General features: G+C 38.0%; 1 protein-coding gene across 2 annotated transcripts in view; it reads left to right on the top strand.

Moving 5' to 3' along the window:
• The window catches only part of Lrrk2 (leucine rich repeat kinase 2), a 130,257-nt gene that overhangs the window by 8,147 nt on the left and 101,875 nt on the right, over nucleotides 1-20,235 (top strand). For both annotated transcript variants that reach the window (XM_041672590.1, XM_041672591.1), the window contains 8 exons: nucleotides 1,489-1,577; nucleotides 4,185-4,319; nucleotides 6,539-6,673; nucleotides 12,475-12,606; nucleotides 16,315-16,434; nucleotides 17,370-17,512; nucleotides 17,603-17,682; nucleotides 19,145-19,251. In XM_041672590.1, the coding sequence (XP_041528524.1) occupies nucleotides 1,489-1,577; nucleotides 4,185-4,319; nucleotides 6,539-6,673; nucleotides 12,475-12,606; nucleotides 16,315-16,434; nucleotides 17,370-17,512; nucleotides 17,603-17,682; nucleotides 19,145-19,251 (941 nt within the window). The remainder of the gene's footprint in view (nucleotides 1-1,488; nucleotides 1,578-4,184; nucleotides 4,320-6,538; nucleotides 6,674-12,474; nucleotides 12,607-16,314; nucleotides 16,435-17,369; nucleotides 17,513-17,602; nucleotides 17,683-19,144; nucleotides 19,252-20,235) is intronic.

Below are 20,235 nucleotides of genomic sequence, written 5' to 3'. Positions count from 1 at the left end.
TATAAAAATCAAAGACCACTAGGCAGAAAATGGTTTAGGACTGATAACACAGAGATTAAAATCTAGTAATTTGAGAGCAGGTAATATTGATATCAGTTCATTATCTGGTATGGAATATTACCTTACCAAAGATAGTAGCAAGCAATAATTTTATATTTAAGTAAATCCTTATGATTATATGCAAATAAATATCTTTATTCAATGTTCCTGTGTGTTAATATATCAACATGTGTGACATATAGTTCATAGTTTCTTTTTTTTTTTTTCTTGGTTTTTCGAGACAGGGTTTCTCTGTGGTTTTGGAGCCTGTCCTGGAACTAGCTCTTGTAGACCAGGCTGGTCTCGAACTCACAAAGATCCGCCTGCCTCTGCCGCCCAAGTGCTGGGATTAAAGGCATGCGCCACCACCGCCCGGCAGTTCATAGGTTCTTATGACATATCCAAGGCATCTCCTCTGATGTGGATACTCTTTGTGGTGCTTTGTTTGTTAATGATTAAGTAGGGGCATTTGGTGGAATATAGTCAGGACTTAGCTTTTCTGTAGAGACATAGAATAATACTCTCCTCCTAAATCTCTTAATTTTTCCAGGTTGTGGGTCAATCCAGAGGTCTTGTATCTTGTAGGCAAGTTCTCTATTACTGAGATACACGCATGAATAAATGTTAAGATTTCTCCTTCTGATTCCCTCGAACTTTACTGAGATATGGTTGGTAATTAGAAATATGAATATATTCCATGTAATCAGCTTGTTAATTTGTGACAGAGTCATGTGATGTACTTGCCACACTTGAGGCAAGTACTACTCCTGGTTATTTCATTTACTTATTTCTATTTGTTGTGCTGGTAGAGATTGGAACTACGGCCATGGGCATGCAAGGCAAGTTCTCTGCCAAAAGCTACACCCACCCAAAGCCACGCTGTTAACTTTATAAGCTTGGTTTAAGTTTGTACCAAGGGTAAACCTATCCTGTAAGCTTTGCTGAACAGAACTAAGTACAGAAAGTGTATAGGTGAGTGAAAAGCAGTACTTAAATATTGTTTTGGATGTTACAGAATCTATGAGTTCAAAGTTTCATTAACAAAAACTTGCATTTTAGGTTGGCACAGTGTTCCACGCCTTTAATCCCAATACTAGAGAGGCAGAGGTAGGTAGATTTCTATGAGTTCGTGGCCAGCCTGAGATATATAGTGAGTTTCATGCCCTCTGGGACTACATAGTAAGATCCTGTGTTAAAAATGTATTTGTTGATTGATTGACTTCATATGTATGTTCATGTACGCATACATGGGGGACACATGCATGCCATGGCACATATGTGAGAGGCAGAGGACAACTTGTGGGAATCCATTCTTTCTTCCACCATGTGGGCTAGGGGTTGGCCTCAAGTTGCCAGGTGTGCCATCCATTGACTTTTCCACTGAGGAGTCTCCTTGGCTTTTGCTGTATAACCTTTCCATTGTCATGTGATTTTTGGCTTTTATTACAGACTGATTCTTAAAATGTTAACTTTTCACCAAGCCAATGTCAACCTCTCAACAGTCGGACTAAAAGCCTTAGATCTCCTCTTAGATTCAGGTGAGTCATCCCACAAATGTTCCCTCCTCTCTGCGGTCAGGGTCAAAGTGTGAACTAGTCAGCTGTGGTTTCTAGAGAGGTTTTTTTTTTTTTTTCTATGTCTGCCTTCTCTGTGCCTCCTGTCTCAGGCTGCTTCTCAGGTGCCATCCAGGACCTTGGTTCTGAATGCTGTTTATGTGGTCTTTCCATGTTCCCGTTTCTAGTTCTAGCATGGCTTTCAAAATATGCTCCCATAATTCACATTCTTGGTACCTTTTTCTGTATCCACCTTGACAATGTTGTCTTGATAAAGCATGTAGCATTACTTCTTGAGTGTTTGCTAGATGTAACATGCTTTCAAAACCCTTTTCACCCCAGATAGGCATTTTCCTTATCTTTCTGGGTGAGAGGCACTGATGAGCAGAGAGGTGGCCTTAGCCACCAGGTGTCACAATCAGGCTCTGATTCCATGCTCCTCAGCCTTTGCCTAAGGCGACCTCTATCAAGAGACAAAGAGACCCAAGCCGAGATTTTGAGATGGTATAATAGTTGTGGTCATTGCCATGACAGATGCCTGTGGTTGGCAAAAACATAATCCTGAATGTTGGGGGTTTCGTTCAATGAATAGGAGGTCATTTTGAGGTCAGGAGAATTTCATGTGCACAGCTACAGAGACCTGAGAAGATGGAAGGGAGGCCGCAAAGGAGAGTGGGGGATTAGTAGAATTAGTAGGATCCTGATTGGTCCTGCTAATGAAGACCCTCAGAGAGAGAAGGAACAAGATATAGTCTAAGGACCAGGGCCAGGAGGACAGGAGACAGGAGATTCCTAAAGAGTCTTAATTCAATTATTCAACCCTCATCCTTGGGAGCATAACTTTTTTTCTTGCTTCATTTTTCACTTGTCATAATAGAGCGCTCGCCCCAGTGACCCTTCTGTAGAGGAGGAAATAGTCTGTGTGTTGCCCTCTGCCAGAACAAGTAGCACGATGTGATTGATGAGCATCTGAAATATGAAAACTGGACTTCGGTTTTATTTAATTTTTATTATTCAGTTTGAATTTTATTAGGCATATGTGGCTAGGGATGGGGCTGCCTGGGCAGACGGGTTAAAGCGTGTAGAGAAATGATTGAGGTGTAGTGAGAAAACGATTATAAGAGAAATGGTGAAACCTGCCACAGCATAGACAGCGGATAAATTCCCTTGTGGGGGTTACAACTGTAAGTGACCTGTCTCAAATTGATTAAGGGTCTCACTGTCTTCCTAGTGCAGACTGGCCTTGAACTCTCTTTGCGGCCCAGGTTTGTGTGAAACTCTCAGCCTTCTCCTCTCAGCCCTCCGCAGCCTAAGTGCTGGGGTTATCTCTGTAGGCCTCTCCACTTGTCTGACCTACTTAATTTTTAATCCAGCTCGGCCTCCTATTAGCTATTAAGCTAAGTCGCTTGGGTTACTTAGTCTTTTAGTGCCTCAGTTTTTTTACTCTTAAAGAGGAGTTCAGACTTATCTTGTGAGGTTCTAGTGTTGATTAAATGTGTTATAATGAAATGAGCCAACTAGTGATTAACACATTGTTATTACAAAAGCAGCCACTATGAAGCTAGGGGTGTTGCTTAGCAGTAGAGTCCCTACTTAGCATGTTTGAGGTTCTATGTTCAGTCTCCAATGTCACATGCACATACACACAAACCCAGTAAAGAACTGTTTATAGCTGCTATCCCTATTTCATGGTAGTTACTGTTGTTGATGGAATGGATGTTATGTGTGCTACATCTTAGATTATGGCAGGAAAGTGATGTTCTAATGCAAGTTCAAAGAGGCTTTCGAGGGAGGCTTTAAGAGGAGCAATGGGTCTACCTTATCTAGACTTGAGTCATTCATGGGCTAAGGATATTGATATGATAGGTTTCATAAGGGATCTGATGTGGTGTACTTAAGAGCGATAGAAGGGATTAAAAGATTCCAGCATGGAACTTCCAGGATCACATTTAGGTCTTCGAAATACAGTTGAGGGAGTGAACTATCAACAGTTGGGTAGAAGTTTAAAATAAGCAGAACAATTAAGCAACTATTTCTGCATTCTTGGTGTGATGGGAAGAGGTCCTCAGTAGGATAGGAAAGCTGAACTAACTTATTGGCAGAGTACTTTGAAGTATTTGAGAGCTAACTCTTCAATGGCTTGGCTCTTAATGAAATGAGTTGACTCATTGGAAATGAAAGTGAGGGTGAACTTGGAAGGATGACTGGACACTTTCTCTCAGATAGTTGTTAGATGATGGTCTCAATGATAAAGACCAGGAGCACGGGTAGGGTCAGGTCAGGGTTCCCAAAGAATATGTAGATGATAATGGTCAAATAGGGAAGATAGGAATGGATTTGAAGTTTGTAAGATAGGAGGGCCTAGGCTTTGTGTTTGTGGTGTGGCATGGTGTGCCAAAAATTATAAAAGTGTAGTAAAGTGTTTGGGAATCCATTTCACTTGGAAAGAAATTGCTATGGATAACATTTGGGGCAATGAAGTGGTCTATCAAAATAAAGGTTCATGAAATATTCATAGGCCTCAAGCAAAATTAATGTACCAACTATTAAAAACTACTGTGTACTTATATCACGTTGTTTTCTTCAAATTAGGTAAAATCACTTTGCTAATACTGGATGAAGAATGTGATGTTTTCTTGCTAATTTTTGATGCCATGCACAAATATTCAACCAATGATGAAGTTCAGAAACTTGGATGCAAGACTTTACATGTGCTGTTTGAGAGAGGTATTTAAACTTGTAAATTCTTTATTTTGACGTATTCATAAGAAGAATGACCTTAACTGGAAAAAAATGGATATAATTGACGAGAAAAAAATCATTATCTACAATCACACTATTTATAAAGTGAAATAAACTTTCTTAGTTTCTTAGTGTGGTAATGTTGCTCCCTTCTGTGGTGTGATTTCACTCACAGGTTATTAATCATGTGGTTATAGTAGACTTCCTTCTATTGCATAACTGGACACGAGGCTCATTTTGCAAACTGGATTGTATGGGTTCGTAAGAAGAAAACATCAAACTATGAAGTCAAGTACAGGTTAAAATGAGGTTATGATTTTGAATCCCATCAGACTTGAAATTGCTACAGCTTTGTGTAGAGAACTGGGCCAGCGCTGAGTGTCCTTGAGAAACAAAGACAGAGAGGCATTTCACAGCAGGCTCAGAAACTGATAACAGTTGATTGCAGACTGTTTGAGCTAGTTTTGTCCAGTCCTTTGACTCACTTGTTGAGGAAATGGGTTGGAGAATTGAGCATGTGGTCTGAGGTTAGCAGTTAGCTAGCACTCAGTGGTGGCTGCTGGTTTGGGGACCCAGCTCTTCGATGATGTAGGCTTTGTATAGAAGAGTTCACTGCAGTGAAGAGCACAGAACTTCAGGTGTCTCAGGCTGTCTTCTCTGTGTTACATCTTGCACCTATGCTTTGATAAGAATTGAAGGATAAAATTTGAAATTTGTTGTCTCATGGACCTGCACCCTGTGTTTCTATTTGGACAATGCTTACTAATGAAAGAGGGCTGTCACTATGCCCTCACAAGTGCTGTGTTTTTCCAGGACAGAACGACATAGACTACTGATTGTTAAACAGGAGAATCTTAATCCAAAGATCGTTAATAAATACTCAGAATATATTATAATATCATACCATGTTATATTATATATTTTATAAATATAAGAAGAAAACAATTTTTGATTTTTTTCAGGAGGATCAAGTTTCCTGAGACAGTAATTTAGTTAATAAAGTTAATCTTGAAAAGTTAGTTAATAAAGATGGTTATCAAAACTTAAAAAGATACTGTGAGAAGTATGCTATTAAATGTAAAGGTTTCATGGCATCTATTGATAATTAAATGAATCTAACAAGTTTCACATTATCTTATATAGACATGCTGGTACACAATTGAAAAGATAAGATTGCTCTTAAGGAGCTGAATTTTCAAATGTTTTGTTAGCACCATTCTTGCCCTAACGGACTGGGGTTTCAAATTTTTTGAGATTCCCACTTAATAAAGTGACTCCAAACGGAGTTCAACATATTCAAATTATAAAAGAATGTAATTGTATGTCAATTTTAAAAGATAAATATCACTTAAAAATGAATGACAGTTTTTGATTTCTCATGGAAAACCATGAAAATAGAGTATTTTAAAGTTCAGTTACCATTTGCTGCCGTTAACAACTTTTGATCCAACATGCTTAGCTGTGTCTTCCTTCAGCAGTCTACCATAAATCCCTGGCTTTTAAATATCAAAAATAGGGGTTGGAGATATGGCAATTACTACTCATGCAGAGGACCCAGGTTAAATTCCAGCCCCTACACAGTGTTTCTTATAACCACCTGTAACTCCAGTTTAGGAGATCTAACTACCTCTTCTGGCTTTCTTGAGTACTACATGCATGTGCTGTACATACTGACAAGCAGGCACACACAATACAAATACATTTTTAAAAATTAAAATAGAAATATAGTCATAATCAGCAGGTCAGCATTGTAGGATCAGTAGCCAAGATCATAGTAGCTCATCCCAAAGGGTCATCTTCATTAGCAGTGGTTAAGACTCATAGTATGTTCATCTCAATGGACCATCATTATTATCAACCATCGGAATCATAGAGTGTTCCTTCCAGTACATCATCTTTATTGTACTTATTAGGTTGCTGTAGACTTCCCCAAAGGAAATTGAAAATATTCCTTTTTTCTGAGAATTATTGGGTTCCTAATAACTTCTCATTTCAAAAGATTATCCAACCAGTTCAAAACAGAATTATTTTGCTGTTTCAAACTAATTCAATGTTTTAAATTTCTATACCTTTGGGACAGAAAAACATTTTTATTGAGCATATTGTCTTTGTGATGCATTGTTCTTATAAATATATCTTTCAGGAATTAAAATTTTATTTCACCTTAAAGCATCTTCATATTTTTTTTTCCCTTCCTGATTTAGTGTCAGAGGAACAGCTGATTGAGTTTGTTGAGAACAAAGATTACATGATACTGTTGAGCGCACTCAGCAGCTTCAAAGGGGACAAGGAAATTGTGTTTCATGTGCTCTGCTGCCTTCATTCCCTGGCAGTTCCTTGTGAGTACCCTCTCTGCGTGCTTTCTGATTTGCATGTGGAGTGATGCAATGTGTCTTTTTTGGATTCTGTGTGTGTATGTGTGTGTGTGCGTGTGCGTGTGTGTGCGTGTGTTTGTGAGGTCCTGTAGATGCTAAACTTCTTCATTTACTGATTCATTGAATTAACTCATACTTATCCAGACTGTGCTGCATCCAGTTCTAGGCTTAGTGCCTGGAAATCATAGTGAAAAGCTTAAATGTGTGCCTGGCCTCTTCTGAGTTCACATATAATAGGAACCACAGATATGATCTCAGGTGAGGCCAGGCATCCTATGGTTGGAGAACGAATAGAACAAGGCCAAGCTCTTGAAAAGCCTTAAACGCTGGGAACTTAGCATGTAAGGAGGTGTGCTGTAGAACTAATACAGGGAAATGTTTAGGAGCTGGACACTAGTAACATAATATGTGGGGGCAGCTGGGCCCATAGCTCAAGTGTGAAATATCAGCTACACTCAGGAGCTGTATTCAAGGCCTGCCTGGACAACTTAAGGGGACCATGTCTCAAATAAAATGAAGTAAAATAAAATAAATACTGAAGATGCAGCTTATTGGCTGAGTGTTTGCCTTATGTGAGGCTTTAAGGTGAACACCCAGTGCCAGAAAAACGAAACCAAAAAGATATGGAGCAGGAGAGTGGAAAATCACTCAGGAAACTCTGGTTTTATGAACTTGTACGTGTGTGTGTGTGTGTGTGTGTATGAATGTGCGCATGTATGTATGTGATTGGATACATGTATGTGTGTGTGTGTATGAATGTGCGCATGTATGTATGTGATTGGATACATGTATGTGTGCATGGATGTATGTCAGTCTGTACTTTGTGTACATGTATATGTGTGTATACGTGTGTATATTGGTGCATATGCACTAGCATGGATGTGTGTGCACATAAATGTGTGCAAGTTGTGAGTGTATATGTGTGTGTAGCCATGTGTAAATGTGAATGTATGTGTGTGAGTGGGTACATGCATCAATGCATGAGTATGAATGTGTCCTGTGTGTACATGCATGTGGGTAACTGTGCATAAGCTTGTGTGTGTGCATCTCTGTGTGTCTCTGCATACAGAGGCATGCTTATCTCTAAGTCCCTGCAGGAACTGTTTTGATGGAGGCAGGACAAGTGGGTGAGGGTGCAGACAGGGTGTGAGGTTGCGAGAGGCCAAAACAGCCACACAATAGGGGTTGAACTCTACAATTTTTGCTTAGCATTTATTGAGGATTTGAAATTTAACTATGTTATCAAAATAAGTAGAAATCAGAAGAAATAATTTTCTGTACACACTACTGGTGATTACCAATTGGCTGCAATAGGCTGTAGATTCCGTATTATAATTGCACACTAGCACTTCATATTTCTCTATGTGCTTTGAGCCAGCTATAAACATGCATTCAATTGTAGTGTTTTCATCCTCACACATGTAAAGTTCTCTTGTATTCAATTAGTAATTTATTGTGAAGAACATAAACAATACTTGGTATGTAATATGTATTACAAAACTGTTAACACTGTATGAATTTTCTATACATACACATAATATATACAAAATTATGTTACATATAATACATGTACAATACACATATGATATAGAAGTATGGTTTCAGGCACAACGGCATGAGACTTCATTGCGGCAGGATCAAAAAACAAATGCTCTTGGGAAAATGTTCTTTAATACGTTCATAAAAATACAGCATTTTCTTATCTACGGAAAATCAGTCAACAGAGGATGGGGCTGAATCCTAATGCCAAAGCAGAGTGTCACATCTTACATTTCTCTGAGTCATCCCTGACAGCGAGTCGGCTATTTTCCGCCTTGTGCTTTTCCTGAGCTCTGTTCATTATTCACTTATTTTGGGCCGATTGCTCTTGGAATCCATTGTCTTCCACCCACTTATGACATAAACCAGTTAAAATGTGTCGATTCATAACACAAAGGTCAAAGCCAGCAGCAGCTAACAATGCGGAATCGAGGGGCTTTAACAGCAGCTCTCCAGCAAAGGCTTTTTATCAGGCCCCTCCTTTCCTTCTTACACGCTTAAAAAATACGTTGGTGTTTTACAATCCCATTTAAACATTACAATGTATTTTTTTAAAAAAACAAATAGTTTTAGGTATGCTCGGAAAGGTCTTTTACAGACAGGCATTTTTCTGTTTGGTGAGTAGTCAATATTACATTCAGAAACAGAAGTGCTTCCCAGCAGGTTCACAGCAGGCTTCCTCCACAACTTCTTCCTTTTCCCACTGCCTGACTCACGTCAGCCCCTTGCTCATGTGTTTTGTCTTTGAATATATCTGTCCTTTGAATATCCTGCTGCCTGCCATCTCCAGGAAGCTCAAAGTCTCTGCCCCTTTGTTAGCTGTTCTTCTTGGATGAAGGAAATAAATCCAAGTTTATTTTCACAGTTCTAGTATATGACATAATCTCAAGTTCTTTCCTCGGGTGAGGAAAAGACATTGCATAAACCGTAATCAATGTCCTCAGCAGGATGCAGACAGCTGAGCTCATTTATTTGAAATATATTTGGCTGGCTTTAGACTTCTACAAAACCCTCATGTTTTTCCTTCTTTGTCTTAAATTATATGGATAAAACATTTTTCCACACAATCTATTTTGATCACGCTTCCCCCTCACAACTCCTACCAGAACCTCCATACCTCCATACCCACCCAATTTTGTATCACTGCTCTCTCTCTTTCAAAACATCCTAATACAAGTAAAAATCAAAACAAATAGGCAAAAGACAAAAAAAAATGCCAAAACAAACAAAATGTCCACAAGCATAGAGTTTGTTTTGTGTTAGCCAAATTTACTGGGCATGAGGCCTGTCCCCAAGTGACATATACCCAGTGATTGACTATTGGAGAAAACCGACTTCTGTTTGTCAGTGATACACATTGCAAATAACTTCTTGGTTACAGTGTGAGCCTGTCTCCAATTACCCTTCTCAGTAACATGACTCCATCTGACTTGAACATATGCAGGCCTTGTGCATATCACAACAGTCTCTGTGAGTTCATCTGTCATGTTGTGTCTGGAAGACCCTGTTCCCTTATAGTCCTCCATCACATCTGGCTCTTATCATCTTTCTGCTTCCTCTTCCATTTAAGAGGCCTGGAGGGGAGGGGTTTGATGAAGACATCTCATTTAAGACTGCATGTTGGCTAGATTTATGTCAATTGGATACACATTAAACACATCTGAAAGAAGGGAACTCAGTTGAGAAAATGATTGTATACACTATAAAAATGGCTATAGAGCATTTTCTTAATTAGTGACTGATGGAGAAAGACCAAGCCTATTGTGGGTAGTGCCATCCCTAGACTGGTGGTCTTGGGCTCTTTAAGAAAGCAGACTGAGTAATCCACAATGAGAAAGTCACTAAGCAGGACCCCTCAATGGCTTCTGCATCAGCCCTGCCTCCAGGTTCCATCCCTTCATGAGTTCCATTCCTGACTTCCTTCATTGATGAACTGTGGTATGGAGGTAGAAGCCAAATAAATCCTTTTCTCTCCTATTTGCTTTTGGTCATGATGTTTAATCATAGCAATGGTATTCATAACTAGGACAGACTGAGTGCTTCAAAGTCATTCTCTGTGCATTGTTTACTTATAGGTCTCCATGTCAATTACCTCCTACTACAACAAGAAGAAGCTTCTCTGATAAGTGTTGAATGAAACATTAATCTGTGGGTATAGCAGTGTGTCATTAGGAACCATTTTGTTGCTATGTTCTTTAATAGAAGAATAGTATTAGGTTTGCCCTTAAGTCCATGAGCTATCTGAACTCAGATTCTTGGCATCTTTAACAGTGTCAGGTATGGGCTCCATTTCAAGGAGTGGGCTTTAAATCTAATTTTTAAAAAGTGATTGGTTATTCCCATAACATGTGTGCCACTACTACCCCAGTATATCATGCAGATAGGTCATAATATATTGCAGGGTTTGTGACTGGGTGATTTTGATGGTTATCTTTCCCCTCTGGTAGCATGCAGAATGCCTTCTAGTACCATGAATGGCAGTCAGTAAAGACAAAACTTTTAATTAGGAACTGGTTCAACTTCTCCAAGTTTGATGACATAAGTAAATGTTGTCTTTAGCAATAAGGCCTTTTCATCAGGTTGTAGAGAGCAACCAATAGTGTTGACAACAGCCTATGGTGTCTGGTAAATGTTCCTTTGGTAAATGATTGAACTACAAGTAACCCATTCCTGGCACTGGAGGATACTTCATTTGCCTGAAAATTTCTTACTTTCAATTTCTAAACAACTGAATAATATTCCATTGTGTAAACATATCACATCTTCATTAACTGTTTATCAGTTGATGGACATTTAGGGTATTTACAGTTTCTGGATCTCATAAATACAGCAACAATGAACATGGATGAGCAAGTATTTCTCTAGTAGGAAATAAAATTCTCTAGGTAATACCTAAGAGTGATATAGCTGTATCTTGTGATAGACTTATTTTTATCTCTTTAAAGAGCTGCCACACTGATTTCCGTAGTGGCTATATGAGTTTACACTACCACCAGCAATGAATAAATGTTCCCCTACCTATATCATTGCCAGTTTGTGGTGTTACTTGTTTTTAATGATCTTAGTCATTCTGATTTGGGTATGATTGAATCCCAAAATAATCTTACTTTGCATTTCTATGATAACCAAGGATGTTTAAAATGTCTTTAAGTGTTTCTTGGCCATTTGTGTTTCATTATTTGAGAAATCTTTGCATAGTTTTATACCCCCATTTTTAAATTGTCATGTTTCTTTGATATGCATGAATTTTCTTAGTTCTTCATATAATTTAAATGTTAGCCCTCTGTTGAATGTATAATCAGTAAAGATATTTTCTCATTCTGTACCCTGTCACTTTGTCCAGATGATAGAGTTATTTGCCATCCAGATTTTCAACTCCACAAGGTCCCATTTATTAATTGTTCTCAGCTTTTTTGATAATTCTGTTCAAAAAGTCATTCCCTGTGCCAATGAGCTCAGGACTATTCCTACCTTCTCTTCTATCAGATTCAAGGAATCTAGCCTTATATTGAAATCCTTGATCCACTTGGTATTGAGTTTTGTGCAGGGTAATCCATAGGGATCTGTTTTTATTCTTTTATATGCAGCTGTCCAGTTTAATCTGCACTATTTATTGAAAATGTTGTATTTTTTCTAGTGTGTGTTTTTGACTTCTTTATCAAAAATCATGTTTCTATATGTGTTTAGATTTTTATCTCATCTTCAATTCCATTGCGTCAGTTTCTATGCTAATGCTAATACCATGATGTTTTTATTACTATAGCTCTGCAATAAACTTGCACTCTGGGCCGGTGATATAGCCAGCAGTTCTATATTATTAGTTCAGAATTATTAAAGGTTGTTAGCTATTTTGCTGTTTTTGTATGTTTCCAATAAAGTTCCAATTTTTGTAAATAAATTGTGTTGGAATTTGATGGGTATTACATTGAATCTGTAGATTGCTTTTGGAAGAATGGTAGGATAATTTATAAAATATTAATCCTTCAGATACCTTAAAATTTTAAAACAAGGAATGAAATAAGAATAATTTATACTTGAGCCAAAGCTAAATTCTACATCTTGTTGTGTTAGCAACTAACAACATAGAATCTTTATAGCTATATGAAGAAACATGCTGTTTGCATCTGGATTTTTACCTATTACACTATCTATGCAATACTCATTTGTATGCATATTTGAAAGAAAAAACATACTGTTTTGGTGATTATGATTCTTTTTTAATTCAGGCAGCAATGTTGAAGTTCTCATGAGTGGGAATGTCAGGTGTTACAATATTGTGGTAGAAGCCATGAAAGCATTCCCTGCCGATGAGAAAATTCAAGAAGTGAGCTGCTCCTTGCTCCATAGGCTAACACTAGGTGAGTTTTAATTCTTCATTTTTTTTTATCAGGACCTATATAGTGTATATGCATGCAGCTTCCATGAATTCTATGCTAATGATTAAGTAGCATCTTGATAAACACCTGGTAGAAATATTGCAAAGTAGCAAATAGTTATAAAAGGAACACAAAAAAATAGACAGCTGGTATTAAGGAGAAGTCTGCATTTTCATTTCTGAAGTGATCTCCAGGAAGTATTTTTGTGGGGCTGTATTGAAACTATGGTTGCTAACTAGAAGAGTAAGTAAAAATTATGTTGAAAATATGAAGCAGAAAGCCAAAAATGATCTTATCACTCAACTTAAGAATTACTGTATTACCGGGGCTAGAAAATGTTTCTTCTCCTCAAAAGTTTTATATGTGTGTGTGTATAAATATAAATAAAATTAAACATAGGTGTACAGGGTCTCTAGAGCACACTGATTTTAATCTGTGGAGTATGTATCCAAAGATGCACAGCCTGTCACATGTAAGATATATATGTAAAATATAATAGAAATATATTTATGCATATATAAGTATGGTGGTATGGTTTACATATATATTATACATAAATATAGTTTATATATTGCAATATATAAATATTTTGTTCTATGATATATAAAATATATAGACATCATATATGCATTACTATATATTTGTATATTATATAATATATATTGTATTTTACATGTATATCTTCCATGTGACAGGCTTACTGCTGATATATACTCCATAGAATCAAATCAGTGCCGTCTAGAGATGCTGTGTACCTATGTTCAATGTGATTCTGTCCTAGATGCCAGGCTGTGGCATCATCTTAGACCATATGATGAGGATATGAGATTGCCTATGGTTTTCTGTTACACTGGTTAATTTGACTTCTCTGGATCAGAACTCTAGGATGGTCTCTAAGATCTGATATCTGAAACACTAGAAAGTTAGGTGCCCACAAATTCCTCTTCTTATGCCCTATGTCTGGGCTTTTTATTGGCTCATTACTATTCTATACAAACTTGAGAATTTATTACTCCTGTTTAAAGCAATAGCAAAATTTGTACAGAAATGACAAAAATATATGGATAGTGTTATGAAGAACTGATGTCTCTAGTCTATGCAGGTTTCACATATCTTCATTGCTTATTTATAGGTGCTCAGATTTCATTATAATCATAATTGACATCTGTTTTGAAATTATGCCTGTGAAGTGTGCCTACATGAAGAAATGAACATGATTTTATGTGTCTTTTTTTAATCCTGACAATTTTTGAGGCACATAAGTAGATTATGTAAGTTAATGGCTTGTGAACAGTGGTGTTCTGTGCCCTCCATCCCACTCATTATGTCGGGAACTTCTTTGCCTTCTTGCATAACCCAGAATCCCTGGCACAATCCTGAATGGAGGCACTGTTTGACACTATCCTTGCCCTCTTCCTGATCTTAGAGATAAAAACTTTGAATATTCTTTCATGCAGAATAATGAGTGTCACGATTTTTATAGGTCAAAATCTAACTTGTTTTATGACATTTTATCAAGTTTAGAAAATTTCCTCTGCTTATTGCTTACTTCTATTTTTACATCTGTCACTTTTAAAAAAAAATCAGAAATGAGCACTGAATTTTATTAAATACCAAACAATACATGTAAAGATTTTTCTTCGGGTGTTATGGAATTAAATCTATAGATTTTCAAACAACAAGCCATTATTCCCAGAGCAAATTTAATTTGGGGATTTATTTTATTTTAAAAATACATTTCTGATAAAACTCTTAATTTTGGACCTGTACGTTAACCTTGATTGCTTTTTTGGTTTGCTTTTGTTTTATCATCGTCCCTTTTACTTACTAAAAATATTTGTTTATTTATGTAATCACTGATGCAGTTATTTGTATTGCATTTCTGGTATCTCTAAATGTAAGGTCCGTGGACATCTCGACTTCCATGCTTATAAAAAAGCAGTCACTGAGGTCCATTTGCTGGTGTTGCTGTGAGTTTCTCCTTTGTGGAGCTCAAGAGCTGAGCATTCCAAAGCCTCCCATTGCAAATGCCTCTCTGGTGACATTTGTCAGGGTCAGAGCACAGGAGTGACAAGGAATGCTTTCTGCTGTGAAGGTTCAGATCTTCGCCTTGGAGAGAGCAGAGAAGACAAGCTTTTCCTCTAGGCTGTACTGGCAGGCTCACTTGCTCTCACCTCACAGATCTTGTGCCTGTCTGATAACATCACAACTTCTCTGGATGGACACCTCGGGGATTTTTCTCAACACTTTTATTAACAGACTAATGGACTAAAGAATAAAGTAAATAATAGGGTAGATAAAACAGCGTGTTTACTGATGGAGACTGCCTCTAATGGTGTTTCTCCTAAACGATCATCAGCAACATTTGTGCAAACTTAGGCTACCATAACAGAGATTTAGCTTTCTGTCATCCTAATTTTGAGAAGGCCTTTAAAACCCCTTATACTTATGATTTCATTCTACAGAGTCATGCTTTTCATTGTCCACAATCACCGTTATGTCTCCTGTGTAACTTAGAAATTGGCTTAATGTTTAGGAGAGCTCCTTGATGGATTCAATTAAAAATGAGTTTCTAAAATTTAAGTTATATTCTTGTACACAACAGTTAGTTTGTTTCTTTCCTTTATGACCAATTATTTAAAATTGTATGTTTAGACTGTCAGATATGACTATGTAATCATGTTCACACCTACTTTCACAGGTCCCAAAGTCATTTCATAGACATATATATTTATCCATATAAACTTTTGGTCCATGGCTTGGTCCTCATTGTTGGAATATTGTTGTCACCCCCACATTTCCATGAGGGTCTCTGACTCCGCAGTGTGTGTCTCATCCTGGATCATGCAGTCAATAAAAGGGAAACTTAGGCTTTGAACATAGCTGTGTGCATCGCTCTCTGGTTATTGGAGGCTGGTGAGAGCAGGAGACAGTGGAGGTATCAATCAGTGAGTACTGAGCTCTGGTTAGAGGGGAGGAAGAACTTGCTGTGCTTTTGTTCAGTGTATTAAGTTGGACAGGGATAATGTACTGTGGGCATCAAGAAACTAGAACAAATGAGAGTAGACTTCCCCTGCAAGGAATTCATTAATGGGAGGAGATAGGATGAACACTTGTCTTGACTGAAGCTTTATATTACATCAAAACAGAAAATAATAATCCAGAGGTGTCTACACATTTTTTGGGCTTTAGTCTTAGTTGAAAATATATTTAAAGAATTTACCTTAAATTAAATATTAAAATGATAATAAAACAACAAAGTATCTCCGGTGAAGCACAACGGTCATGTGCTGGCCTGTGCCTTTATATAGGGAGATGGTTGCAAGTTACATTTCAAGAAGGGCACAGGTGTGTAAGCTGGTCGACCCTGAGAACATTGTGATAACTCAGAACACTATAGTGCCACAGGTAAGAGATGCCCACTTATCTCAGTGTTATGATTTGAGGCATCACAGCTGATTTAAGCAGACGCCTCTTTGGTCCTACTCAACCAATGTCATCTAGTAGGGCAGACAACAGTAGGAACCAAAGTTTCAAAAAGTCACTTTGATTTAATTATGTCATATATTGCTGATTTAATATATTGGGCTATGCCATTAGATCGATTTATTGATTTAACCACTGCTGTGTAAGGAAATGCATTTTAAGGTGTATGGCTGAGAGTTTATGTAATGTCTCAATTAACCTTAGGTAATTTCTTCAACATCTTGGTGTTGAACGAAGTACATGTCTTTGTGGTGAGAGCTGTCCTGCAGTATCCAGAGAATGCAGCCTTACAGATTTCTGCCCTCAGCTGTTTAGCGCTCCTCAGTAAGTCACACGACTAATGAAGAATTCCTTTTCTCTCTTTAAGTGCTGATAATTAAATCAGAGCTTCATTTCTACCAGTTGAGGAAACTTCCATGGCACCAACAAGCATGGGTTTTCATGTTCATATGGGATGACAAGAACCAGATGATAATTTTAGCTGACCCTACTCTAGTTTAGTAGGATGGTGGTACCCACCCTCTCTCATTCTGTTTAAAGTATTAGAAATTGCTTCATGATTAGCTGGTATGGGAGAATGGTCTGTATTCTGTCAATTATATTTTAAATAAACACTGATTGGCCAGTAGCAAGGCAGGAAGTATAGGTGGGACAACTAGACAAGAAGTAGAGGTGGGTCAATGAGAACAGGAGAATTCTCCGAAGGAGGAAGCCCATTCCTCTGTAGTCCTGATCCATCCACAGAAGAAGTAAGATGTGACTGCCTCGCTGAAAAAGATATCGAGCCATGTGGCTAACACAGATAAGAATAATGGGCTAATATAAGTTATAGGAGTTAATAAGAAGCCTGTGCTAATGGGCCAATTAGTTTATAGTTAATATAGACCTTTGTATGATTTCTTTGGGACTTAACAATTGCAGGAACTGTGCAGGACAGAAAACCCAGACAACAATTAGCCAAGGTTGGTAAAGAACATTCAAATACTGAATGTAGGCTTGGTCAGTCAAGCTGTTTGTAAAAATATATGTGTAAGGGATGGAGAGATGGCTCAGTGATTAAGAGCACTGGCTGCTCTTCCAGAGGTCCTGAGTTCAATTCCCAGCACCCACATGGTGGCTCACAACCATCTGTAATGATATCTGGTGCCCTCTTCTGGAATGCAGGCATACGTGGAGGCAGAATGTTATATACATAATAAATAAATCTTTAAAAAATATATCCATGTAAAATACATATACACTTAACATTTTTTTTAAAGCTGAGACCATTTTCTTAAACCAAGACTTGGAGGAAAGAAGTGAGTCTCAGGAAAGCAACGATGAGGAGGACCCTGAGAAGCTGTTCTGGTTGGAACCCTGCTACAAAGCCCTGACGCACCATAGAAAGAACAAGCATGTGCAGGTCAGACATTTAGCCACTGCTCTGATTTCATAAAAGGCTTTCCAATCATTTCTGTTCTGATACAGTTTTTCTTCTTCTTTCCTAATCTAGGAAGCCGCGTGCTGGGCACTAAATAATCTCCTTATGTACCAGAACAGTTTGCACGAGAAGATTGGAGACGAAGATGGCCAGTCAGTGCTTTTACTTGACAATAGAAAACTGGGGTTCTGTTTTGGCCAGTGCACAGATACTGTTGTTGATAGTTTTTTATGTCGGTATTTAGGCATCAGTATTGCTACATGTTAGTGGTGGGAATGTGATCTTCTATAGTTTTCCCACAAGAGAGGGTCTTACAGCGTAGCCCATGCTGGAACCACAGGCCTCTGCATCTACACCTGGTGAGGTGTACGGAATTTAAATCTCTACTGAGGTGTAAGAGTGTTTTAATCTCTACTCAGGGATTTGGGATCATGAGTCGTTCCACAGTTTGTGAATCCTGGAGAATGAAGCCCTCAGTTTTCTGGCTGACCAGTACAAACGCATGTTCATTCATGCCAGCTGAGTACTAGGGTTCTGCCACCTGCCAGCAGGTTGGTTGACAAAGCATTGTGGACCTGTCTACGGAGAGGCCTCTTTGCATAATGGCCCACTGCTGGAAAACAGTGAATTAATGAATCAGATGTTACTTAAACATCTGGAGAAGAAAACTGATACATCATGATCTGAATGATCCCACGTGAGCAATCTTTTCAGGAACATTCTGGTCAGGCTGACTCAGGCTGCAATTTATACATCTTAATCCACAGCACACGTTATCCTCAGCACTCTGAAGATCTTCCCAGTACATATATTAGGAAAAAGAAAACACATTTATTTCCTCTGTTCTTTGAATCTGCTCTGCTTCTTTACTATATTTATTTCCCCCTTTCTTTCCATTATCCTCATTTCCTCATTTTATATTTTTCTTCCTAGCACCTCATCTTTTAAAGATTACTCTCTGCTAGTTTATGGCTCCACTGATGACCCACCTCTTCCCCTCATCCTGTTTTGTGGGGCAGTGCTCACTGCATGCTCTAATTCCTTTCTTTATATTTCATGCACCTACGCTATTAGGAAATGTATGACTTCTATAAGGCTTGCACGAGGCACGGCTTGGTTGTCACGGTTTACTGCGATATCCTTAGCAGCAATTGCTTAGTGTGCATTTTCATTCATCCACAGTCAAAATTAGTCCAGGACATGAAATGGAAAACTCTAGAAGGGAGCAGTGCATATGGTTTACTTTGGGCCCCGCTCTGAGAACCAGGAGGAAATCCTGTGCTGTCTGGTCTATTGCTCCTGGGATGTAACCTCTCTCTGTTTATATGTCCACCCTGTGCGATTCCATAGCGACTAAGTAGTTGTCTATCCTTCATTCTATGTTTATAAAGCCATGTGCCCTTTGTATGGCTTACAGGCTTTTGAAGAAACAGAAATGTTAGTGTTCGTTATGCTTGAATCTAACCTTTACTTAGAGAGTTCTTCAGTTTGTGCTTTTATCGTGAGTGGAGGTGGCATCAGCTCAGCTTCCAGGCCTGCCTTGTCAGAGTTTATAGGCAGGGTGAGCATGGGAGCTGGAGACTGCAAACTGAGCTGTGGTTGGCTTTTTGACAGGTTCCCTGCACACAGGGAAGTGATGCTGTCCATGCTGATGCATTCTTCCTCCAAAGATGTCTTCCAAGCAGCTGCGCATGCACTGTCCACGCTCCTGGAACAAAATGGTAAGGCAGAGACTATGGACTTTAATACAGAGAAATGATTTTGTGCTGCTATTCCCTTATAGAAGCTATAAGTTCTGAAAAAGTCAAATATATAGAGATGTAGGTATGTTTATAGAGGAGTGTATACAGATGTGTGTATGTTGCTAAAGGATAAAAAATAATGCTTTTAGATATATTCTTTAGAACTTCTACAAATGTACTCATGACATAAATGCTTTATATTTGTAGAAATTGGAACATATATCCATTTTTAATACATTTTATATTTTCATCCTTATATTAATAAATGTATTTATTAATGTTATCATTGCCATTTTAATAGCTGTTTAGCTTTCAGAGATATATGTATAATATATGATACACATACACACACCTATTTTAGGAACCAGTTTCTGTTGATTGCCTTTTAGCTTACTATGAGGATTTTTGGAACCCGTATAGGACCGTTTTTCCTTTAAAAGAGATTACCCATTTTCCAGTAGATATTTATTCATATTATTGTTTTACATGAACTTTATAGAGGCAAGACCAATGAGATACTTACCATTTCAAAAACTGGTAAAAGTTATTCAGAATAAAATGTTTGTAGTTATAATTTTTTTGAAAATGATCTATTATGTGTAATTTTTGTATTATAGTTTTGTGTACTTATAGAGAGGAAGTGGCTCATATACCTTGGAAGGATTTTTAAGCTTTAAAATCCTGGCTCAAGCTGCTTCAGATTCCTGGCCCCATAAACAGGAAAATTTGCCAGGAAAACTTATCAGGCTGTGGGACTTGGGAGCTCTTAAAGGATATTTTTAGGCAGTGAAACAGGAAAAAGACGGAAAGATTTATCTGAGACACAGTAGTATGTGCATCATATTTTAGTAAACAAGCCAGGCAAGTGAAAACTCTAGACACAATACCTCCTGCATGCTTCTCTGTGTTATCCTTTATGTCAAATCAGGAGGGAAAAGTTTCTCCTGTATATTTTCTCCAGTT

The sequence above is a fragment of the Microtus oregoni genome, unplaced genomic scaffold (assembly GCF_018167655.1).
Source record: "Microtus oregoni isolate MIOR12 unplaced genomic scaffold, Mior012 000022F_ref0000154, whole genome shotgun sequence".
NCBI classification, from domain to species: domain Eukaryota; kingdom Metazoa; phylum Chordata; class Mammalia; order Rodentia; family Cricetidae; genus Microtus; species Microtus oregoni.
This window is presented reverse-complemented; position numbering and strand designations above follow the sequence as displayed.